The sequence below is a fragment of the Malania oleifera genome, chromosome 9, assembly GCF_029873635.1.
Source record: "Malania oleifera isolate guangnan ecotype guangnan chromosome 9, ASM2987363v1, whole genome shotgun sequence".
Taxonomy (NCBI): domain Eukaryota; kingdom Viridiplantae; phylum Streptophyta; class Magnoliopsida; order Santalales; family Ximeniaceae; genus Malania; species Malania oleifera.
In genome coordinates, this window is record NC_080425.1 from 70011433 (window position 1) to 70021884 (window position 10452).

Below are 10452 nucleotides of genomic sequence, written 5' to 3' on the forward strand. Positions count from 1 at the left end.
CTATATAAATCAAATTATTAATATATAAATAAAATTATTAATATATAGATATTATCTATAAATTATTAACATATATAATCAATTAATTTGGTAAACCGACCAATCCAGCATACCCAATTGATAACCGAACACCGAACTTTTGTGATAATAAAAACCAAACCAACTGAATTACTTATAATAACCAAATCAAATTAATAGAATTGGCTTGGTTCAGTCGGTTAATTCAATTTTGAGTAAACTATGCTCAACACTACTCTTATCAACAAAATGCAATCCTCTGTTCTTGTTGGTTAAATTCCTTACTTTGCTCTCGTTGCTCAAAGGGAAACACAAAAGCTCCTTTTCTGTTCGTATATTCAGGCGTGTCCTTACCTTATCAGTTAACTTCCGAATTGTATAAGTAGGATCCTCATGCCACAAAATGTATTTTATTGGGCTACTCATTTAATCAAAAGGGATATTGTCGTTACCACCCTACTCTACGTTTTTTTTTTTTTCTCTACCGATAATACCTTCACTGAGTCTCAACATACTACTATAGTCCTTTACTACTTCTGACCTCAATAAGTCTCTTCCTCTACCTAATCCTTCTAATTCTAGCTTATTATCTCTGACCAATCATCCACCAGCATCTTTATGCAGTTTGAGCCCTTCTCGTCGTCTCAATCATCTTAATTTGTAGGTGTATACACAACGATGGCTAAATGGAGAGTCCCCTCTAGCTTCTGTCGCCTTTGGTTTACTCATCTAATGATCCCCATTTCCCAAAATGTTAATCATCTCAATGCTGTCCAAAAAGGTAAGTGCACATGTACACAACATCCCATCTCTAACTTCATTTGCTAAGAGTTCTTGTCTCCCTCATATTATTGAATTGTTAGTACTTTATCTTTTGTAGCCCTTCCTAAATCTATTTTTGAAGCCATGGCCCATTATTAAGGATTGTGATGGTTGGTTGGTTGTCAATGTGTATATACCATGAAAATCAATAGTGATAGTTCCATGATTCATTGGAAGGCCCTTCATGTTGCTAAGTGATACACTCTGGTGTATGATTTGGACTATTCAAACACATTATCGTCGATCACCAAACTTGTCTTAATATGTTCATTTATCACTCATCTTCTTAGCCACCACCTGTCATCTGCCCCTGCATTAGTTTGATATGAAGAATGCCTACCTACACGATGATCTTCATAAGGAGGTCTACATATAGCAACACCTGGGTTTGTTCCTCAAAGGGAGACAAGCTTAGTGGGCAGCTTAAGAAATCATTCTATAGCCTAAAGCAATCTCCCAAAGCATGGTTTGGTCAATTCAATGTTGTAGCACTTGAGTTGCCTCAAATAGTGTACAATAGATCACTCTATATTTTATCATCATATTCCAACTGGTAGGATTCTAGTCATTGTATATGTGGATGATATTGTGATTGGTGGCGATGATGATCAAGGTATCCAGGGTGGTAAGCATTTTCTACAAACTAAGTTTCAAACCAAATATTTGGGACCATTGAAATACTTCTTGGTTATCAAGATCAAGTATGGAACTGTTTCGTCACGAAGGAAGTATGTTCCTAATCTTTTAGATGAGACTAGGATGTTGGGATCCAAACTTGTTGGTACACCTATGGATCCTAACTTTAAGTTAGCGCCAAAATTTGGTGTTTTGTTTCCCAACCTTGGACAATATCAAAGATTTGTCGAAAAGCTGAATTATCTCACGATCACTTGACTAGGTATCTCTTTTGTGACAAGTGGTGTGAGCTAGTTTCTTGATTCAGATGCAGTAATTCGCAACTTGAGATAACTCAAAGGAGCATCTGGGATAGGCCTCTTATATCAGGATCAAGCTCAAACTTATATTCAGGAGTATATAAATGCATATTGGGTTGGGTCACCTTCCGATGGTGGATCCACAAACAGGTATTGCGTTTTTGTTCGTGCTAACTTGGTATTGTAGAAGAGTAAGAAACAAAATGTGGTGGCTAAGTCAAGTGTAGAGTCAAAGTATAGGATCATGGCTCACACTACATGTGAACTTGCTTGGTTGAAGAACTTGGTTTTCCATATTCTCAGTATATGGAGTTGATGTCTGATAATCAAGCTGATATTCATATTGCCTCTAATCTAGTCTTGAATGGACAAAACACATTAAAGTTGATTGTCACTTTGTTCAAGAGAAACTTGTCCATAAGACATAAGCTCATTACAACCACTCAAGCGAAGTTTGAATTCCAACTTGTTGATTTATTCACTAAAGGCTTAGGGAGTGCTCAACTGCTCATGTTAAATTCATTTGTAATCAGCTAGGAGCATATGACATCTATGCTCCAGCTTGAGGGGGGTGTTACTGGTTATTTTGGTCCTTTACCATTATTAATATGTGTCATTGTTATGTCAGAAAGCATGAATTAGAAAGGGTGTCATGGTCACTGTTTTGCACTAGGCATATATCATAAAGAAAGGGAGAGACCTATCATTGTGATTAGGTCTTCTAATTTACCCAATACTTCAACACTTATTACCAGCAAAACACTACCACACACTAGCAAACCACGAATTGACACAAACATTCCAAAACATGGTATATTTTTGTTACAAAACACTAAATCTGACATCCAAAGTTTTACTTCTATATTTTCCAATAACAATTTTTTTATTAGTTAAAGCAAGGAACCATCACATGAGATTCTATTTTCAATCATTATTAATCTCTTTCACCAAAGAAACACTGTACCAGATTTAGAAACATTATCATCCTCCCAAAAATATACAAATGCCATTACACATTTTTCACAAGTATATATCCCACATTCCACATCAAAGAACATACGTACCGTGATCTTGTTCTCATTTCACAAACCCTAACACTTCACACTCTAGGTAACATTATTTAGTACTTTATCCAAAAAAGTACTTTTCCATAAGTAGTTCCAAATGACCCTAAGTAATTATACCAAAGTTTAAAACCAAGTTATGAATGGCATATGCTAAACATGTTAAATTGTATATTGGTTCAAATCAAAGAATAAGCAATAAGACACAAAGACTAGGGAGTACCTACCATAAAATTTAGGTTTTGATCTGATTTCTTTTAACAATTGAAGGATGTAGATGTATGTTACAAATGTAGTTTCTAAACAATAGGAGAAAGAACTTCAAAATATGATTTTTAGTCTTTTGTGCATCTTCAATTAATTTGAGTTAAATGAATATGGTTTATAAATTATGCTTCAAGTTTTAAAAGCTTGAAACGTTTTTTTTTTAAGTACAAAATTAGTGTTAAAAATTATTAAAGCAATACACAATTGGTCTAAAGGATTAAAGCCTGCAGTGGGCAGTGACAGCATGTAACAGACCATAACAGTCGTTATGACACCATAGCAGGCCATACCAGGTCATACAGCTTCATGATATCATCCCATAACGGTATCCAAAGGCACTAACACCATTATGCAATGGCATTGCATAATGGTAATGGCCCATTTTTTTAAAACATGAATGAGGATTCCTTGTCTAAGTGGGTTTAGGGTTTTGTGACTTTATTTATATGAGTTGTGTAAGAGATTATAAAGGCATAGAAAAAGCTAATTGGGCGAAGGACAAGGATGTGCAGGATGTGCATGGGTTGGGTAGACTCAAACTAAGGGTGAGGATTTTGAGGAAGCATATTGTAACCTCTATCTCTATTAATGGACTCTCTCTAATTTCACAAGTGAATGGGAAGAGGAAGAGACCTCTAGGGCACTTAATTGCAGTTGTGTTAGTGTAACATAAAACTAAAAAAGACAGTGAAAATTATCACATTTGCATACTAAGATCCCCACAAGCACCTTAGCCTGTGTAGAAGGTTTGAAATAGAAAAAATGACATCAAACAATTCTTTTTATTGTTTTAAATGAATAATGACTACGCTCCAACATGCTTTACATATACAAGCATAAGAAAAAAGATACACAAAGAACAAAAACCTAATGCACAAGGCTCCACCGCACATTGGCAGTTTGGGAAGAGCATGCTTACCTCTGCACTAGGAGAGATTGTTTCTGCTGTTGGAACATTCAGACTTGGGCATAGCACCTTTACCATTGGGCCAAGGCTCATCTTCTAAAAGAAAGTAAGATATGTATTACAAAAATATAAGCAATCAGCAAGATGACAAACAAAACCCTCCGCATGCATACAGCAGTCTATATCTGAATCTCCACTTCCCCAAAAAAAATCTCCAATTAAAAGCTTAAACAAGTCAAAGCCTTTCATAATATCCTTTGACAAACAAATACCATAACTAACTCTAAACAAGTCAGACCACCAATCCCTTCTGCTACAGTCATGCTTCAAAATCTTCACCACCTTACACAAGCAATACTTCTCTACCACAAACGTGCTAGAGACATTTTTCACAGGCACTTGGTTGGTTAGTTGCCAAAAGCATCCTAAAACCCAACCAACCTCCTTGGATGCACAGACTATCTTTTAATCAACAAACTTGTCTCCACACCCAAGAAAACTAATGGAGATCTTCTAACCTTGTATCAACCAATGCCAAAATGTTAATTAGTGATGCTCTTTTTCATTGTTGAACAACAAATGTCTCACATTGTTGTCTGAAATGAAGGGGAGCCTAGGTGCATTGGTGCAATAGTAAAGTTGTCGCCCTATGACCTGGAGGTCACGGGTTCAGGCGTGGAAACAGCTTCTTGCAAAGATGCAAGGTAAGGCTGCGTATTGTAGACCCATCATGGTCTGCCCCTTCCCCAGACCTGCATACGTAGGAGCTTTGTGCACCGGGCTGCCCTTTTACTATTGTCTAAAATATTTACCTGAAAAAAGGTGAGATCAACACTAAAATTTCAACCAATTCAATTGTCTTCATCAGTCTCTTCCTTTTGATGATTCATAATTATTCTTTGTAACTCATTCTTCCCCCAATGATGAATAGTTATTCTAGCTAAATTGTCCAAAACTATTCCTGTTACAAGTGCTTTTGTGTTTGTGTGTGATTTGAAGGGGGTTGTTTATTACTTGTCAAAAAATACCTACAGCATTCCACTTCAAACAATGCTGGAATTTGAGAAGCTGAACTTATTGTTGAGTGGGCAGATGTGACGCCTAATTGCAAATAAATCACATGGCTTGGTTCTTCATATGAAAAATCATTTCCGAATGGACATGTGACACCAAAGTTAACAAATATAAAACATAAAACTATGTGGATTAACTGTATCTCCTTGGGGCAACTATCTTTTAATACTTTATTCTGCACTTCTAGGGTGCTTTTGGTTTCCTTAGCCCATGTTTGTGCAGCACACCTGGCCAGGAAGAGGGAGTTTAGCCCATTCATGCGATATATGGCTGGCCAGTCCCCACTCACCCTCCCCCACAAAAACCCATCCATCCAACCTGGCTAACCCATCTCCATAAGAAAATAAATAAATAAGGGCATAAATACCCACACAAATTCCTCCCCCACACACCGTGACACCCATGCTCGCCACCATCTCCAGTTCCTAACAATTTCTTCATGCTGACTGTATTCTTCGCCATTCCCACGACAAGCCAACTACATTGCCTATATCACTAAAGCCAATTGAGACTCTTCCATACCATGATGAATTGTCAATCCTTTTTCAGGCTTTCTCTTCTTCTTTTTTTTGCAATTTTATCTGATCTACTTGAACATGGTTTTGTTTCATAAGTAATTCTACTAAAAGCTGCCATATGGGCTTCTTGAGATCTATCAAAAAGGTTTATAGTTGAATTCTGGTGAAATCTCTAAAAGGCTTTTTAACTCACGGGATTTTAGGAAATTTGGGTGTTTGGAATCGTTCTTCACTTTTTGTTGAATGGTAATCAACAGATTTCAGTCGTTTGAATATTTTGCATTGATGTTAAAGCCCAGAGTCTTCCTTTCACTCCTGTCCTTTGTACAATTACGCAAAAGAATTCCAAAAGTCCAATCTATTTCCTTTATTCAATTCTTCTTCCCTTACTTGAAAGGTTATTTGGTCTTTTGAATGATTAGCCAATTAAATGGGTGTTGTCATCCAAATATAAGATGGGATAATAATAGTTGCCAATAGTTCTATAATGTAAAAATCAGCAACCAAAACAAATGCATCCCTATTGAGCAAAAAAAACTACCACAAAAACATGCATGTAGCATCCACAACACTCTATCCCAAGTTGGATCATAAATATAATTCATGCTCGACCCGATATAAATTCTACAAAGTAATTAACTGAATACTAACCAACGCATTAGTATAATATTCTCCAAGTCGATCAAGTTTCTTAACACAAGAGGTGACTTTGTCTTTGTTCATCACCATATCCTTGATAAAATCACTTCAGTAAGTTTGTCTTACCAATATGCATATAGTCAAAATCGGTTATCAAACATGCATTGCAATGATACTTTCACGTGTAAAGCCCACGGTAAAACTTACCTTATCACATCAGTTCACATGTTGTGCTAAACAATCGCACCCTAATCCCTTCCAAACCTGAAGCTAAATTTTTCATCACATTTTCTCTATAATATGTTGGCAGCTACAGGGGTCAGCCATGCTGGGATCCTTGGCAGCCCGCACATGTAATACCATATATATGCATTGGAAACCCGCATTAACTCAAAAGCTTAAGCCCAATGTTGCTTTTGTTATCTCATGCTAATGTGGGGCATGAATATTGCAGTATTGCCAAACTAGATAGCCACACTTTATAATTGAATATCAAGGTAACACATGCGCTAAGATTATGAGTTAACATCTTATATTATTTTGATTACGCGTCAAAGTTGCATAATTAGGTGTTTAAATTTATGCTTTAAAGATTATAATTTTAATTAAATACCTAATTATGTTCAATATTTTAACATTGAGCTCAATTTATAATATTTAGGTTTTTATTTGATAATTTAGGGTTTTTTTTGGTATTTTATTATTGCAGGGAATTCTTTCAGAAATTAAAGTCGAAGAAATTTTTTTAGGCCTAATTTCATACATAAGCGGGCTGAAAGAATGCTTGGAAAATAAAGTTTGGATTTTAATGTAAAGGAGCAGCTGTGCAAGTGAGCGTTGGATCGTACCACATGTGTGTGTGGGTGATAGCCAAGGCCATGAGGCATTCATGGGCTGTGCTGATGATGGCCGTGTGTGGGCTGGCAGCATAGGAGTGGGCTACAAGGAGAATTGGAGAGAAGCTGGGCTGGGAAACAAAAAAGAGAAGCTGGGTTTTGAAAAGCAAAGGAGAAAAAGGAGCTTGATGTGACCCGCCCATGCAGAGCCGTGCACTGGGTCTCTTTGGTCAGCCGAGGGGGTATATATTAAAAGTTTTTGGAGTAGGGTTGGAGAATAGTTTTTTAAGTCTTTCTTTTCTTTCCTAGAGAGCGGCGCCACAGAGGGGCTGGTTGGAGCAAAGAACCCAAACTGTTGCTGCAACTTTCTTCTCTCTCAAGGCTTGCTTCTTCTTTTCATTCTCTCTCTTCTCTCTTTTCTCTCTTTTTGTGCTATTTTAATACTCATTTGAGGATTATTAAATTCAGTTGTTTTTCTTTATTTAATGTTATCATTGGAGTTTCAATATTGTTGGATTAGTTTCATTATTAAAGTCAATTTGCTCTTTTAATTTAAAGTCATTAAATCATATTAGTTCACTCTCTTCTCTCATCTCTCTATCCCATCTTTGGTTTTTTTATTTTATTTAGTTGTTATTTCAATAGTTATTTTAATACCATGTTAAATTTAAATCTTGCTTGAATTACTTTTATTGTTAATTTCAGTTTGTTTTTTTTTTTCTTTCTTATTTGGAGTCTTTGTTGGAATTTAAATATTTCTTTGGGTGGTTTTGTCATTAGAGTTAGTGGTTCTATTTTGTTAGAATTTAGTCTCGTTTGAGTTTGTGTTCAAAGTTAGTATTTTTATTCAGTTGGATGATTGCAGGGTTTACTTACTTCGTTATTTTGGTACTGAATCTAGCGTTCATTTAGTTATGTTCATGCATGTTTAATTTTTAGTTAGGGTTTAAGTCTCGTTGCAAAAAAATCTCAAAAATCCAAGAAATTGAATCTGAACTGTGTTCTGTAAACTCTTCTTTTCTTAATTTCTTTAGAATTTGCACAAAATTTGGAATTAAACTACATTCCCTAAGGAAACGATCTGGCCATTGTACTAATTATTACACGACTGAACTCCTATACTTGGCATAACCTTCGCGCTGCTCATTTTTAGAGTGAGTCATATTTGGCTACAAAGTCTCACTATCCAGTCTGCTAACAAAGTATTTTCCATGGCCCATGGGACATTTTACCAATCACATGCAATTCTAACAATCTTGCACCCAATGTGAGTCTCAACCGCATCAAGCACTTCCCTTAAGTGACCACCAAGAAATATCATGCCTAACTCAACATGTTCCTGCCCGGGGCCTATTTTGAACTCAAATATTCGGTGGCCCGAGTTAGTGAAAAGTTCCCTTTAAAAGGTTCAGTCGCCTGTGGACGGTAGGTTCACTTCTGGTTCGGTCGCCCAAAGCCAGGTCAAACCGCTAACTTCCCAGCGGTTCGGTTGCCCAACCTCTCACAAATATTGCCTATTCTATTCACTTTCATTTCAAGTTGATCCCCTGATTGTGAATGTGAATGGGGACTTATTTGAGCATAAATGCTGGGACCTAAGGTCTTTCTAAGGCCAATGCTATTTTAATTTAGCCTAAAAAACCTAACGTCGGTCAACCGATGTTGGGACCTAAGGTCTTTCTAAGGCCAATGCTATTTTAATTTAGCCTAAAAAACCTAACGTCGGTCGACAGATGTTGGGACCTAAGTAACTCTAAACAAGTCAGACCACCAATATGTTGTCATAAATTTTTACATCAAGCACTCCCCTCAAGTGACCACCAAGAAAATATCATGCCTAACTCAACATGTTCCTGCTCTTAACTAACCTCTTAATCACCAAGTGATCATAGTATAGAGCCGCACTGACACTATGCATCCATAAATGCATGGCGCATGCCAAACCATCAGCCTATATATCAAAACCTTTGACTCTAATACCAATAGCTAGTTAGGGGAGGTAGCCCATGCCAAGGAGCTAGCACGCACAAGGACTCAATATAAATGTGTTGGGCACCAACCTTAACCCAAAATTTTAAGCCACGTGGCTACGTGTCAACTCATATATATAAGCAATTTGGTTTTCTCATCTCTTTCCTACAAGGGACATTTTATCACTTACACATGTGGACCCAATATGCATGTTGGACACCGACCATAACCCAAAAGCTGAAGCCATTAGGTTATGAGCCAAGTCATGCATAGAAGCAACTTAATGTTGTTATCTCATTCCAATGTGAGACATTTTATCACTCCCACAAGCATTTCCAACAAAATAAGCACTTTGCCCCTATAAATCTTCAGCCTTTACAACCCCGCTTGAAGTTCAGTAACATCAGACTCCACTAAAGAAATGCATATGTGGAAGTTCAATGTTACCCGCGTGATCTCACAATGCTTTAAATGTGAGGGTCTCATGCGTACACTGGAATATAGACCCTGGAGATCCACGTAAATACATAAATTTTCAAAAGAAAGAAACTGACCACCATCACACCCACCATATTTTCAGCAAAAGAACAGCACTTCTGATTATGAAAATTAAATTTGCTTCTCAAATTAACAAAACACTCCCGCAGCTTTAGTTGTCTAATATTCAATCCTAACTGCCACTCCAAAAGAAAAAGTAAAAAGAGATTCTGATTCATTTACTGAGTTCAGCGTCATTTACAGTAATCAACACCAATTGCCGAGCTAAAAACATAACTAATTGCCGAACCTTCAAATTATTCCACAAACGCTGAATTAAAAGATATCAAATTTAATAAGAACAATGAGAATTGGACAATAGAAACGAAAGCATACCTCAGAGAGAGAGAGACGGAGAGAGGTAGGAGTGGGGGAAAGAGAAGCAGAGAAGAGGGGTCTCTTTGAGAGTTGATAAGCTTACGGGAACTCCCAGAGCCCTAGTCCTCCCGTAAAGCCCTATTGCTCCCAAACAAGTTGCAGGATCTGCTTAGCATTTTGTAGTTTGTGAGATACTGTTCAAATCTATTTTCTTCTTTTCGAATAAAAATTTAAAAAATTAAAATTTCGCGTCTGCGACTGTTTTTGCAGTTTTGCTAGGGTCACATATGGGTTTCGGAATCCCAGAACCGCCGGTACTCACACGATTGAGTGTTACGTCGGACCCACCTACTTGCACCTTCAACGGTGATTAGTAGAGCTTGCGATGACCATCTGCCATTCAGAAATTTATTAACAATTATTATTTTTAGGATCTTTCCAATTAATATTATTTTTAGAATTCAGATTGGGATTTGGAAACAGGTATGAGATGAGAAAAACTATTTAGTAGTAAAAAGTATTTTTTATTTTTTTTATTTTTTAAAT

At 36.7% G+C, this 10452-nt stretch overlaps 1 protein-coding gene across 3 annotated transcripts in view; it reads right to left on the reverse strand.

The window, feature by feature from the left end:
• Window positions 1-10080, reverse strand: part of LOC131164081 (uncharacterized) — a 30948-nt gene extending 20868 nt beyond the window's left edge. For 2 of the 3 annotated variants that reach the window (XM_058121037.1, XM_058121038.1), the window contains exons 1-2: window positions 9925-10080; window positions 4026-4109 (exon numbers count right to left, since the gene is read on the reverse strand). In XM_058121037.1, the coding sequence (XP_057977020.1) occupies window positions 4026-4106 (81 nt within the window). In that variant the 5' untranslated portion in view covers window positions 4107-4109; window positions 9925-10080. The remainder of the gene's footprint in view (window positions 1-4025; window positions 4110-9924) is intronic. The other variant, XM_058121039.1, reaches the window with a different exon arrangement.
• Window positions 10081-10452: the final 372 nt, after the last annotated feature.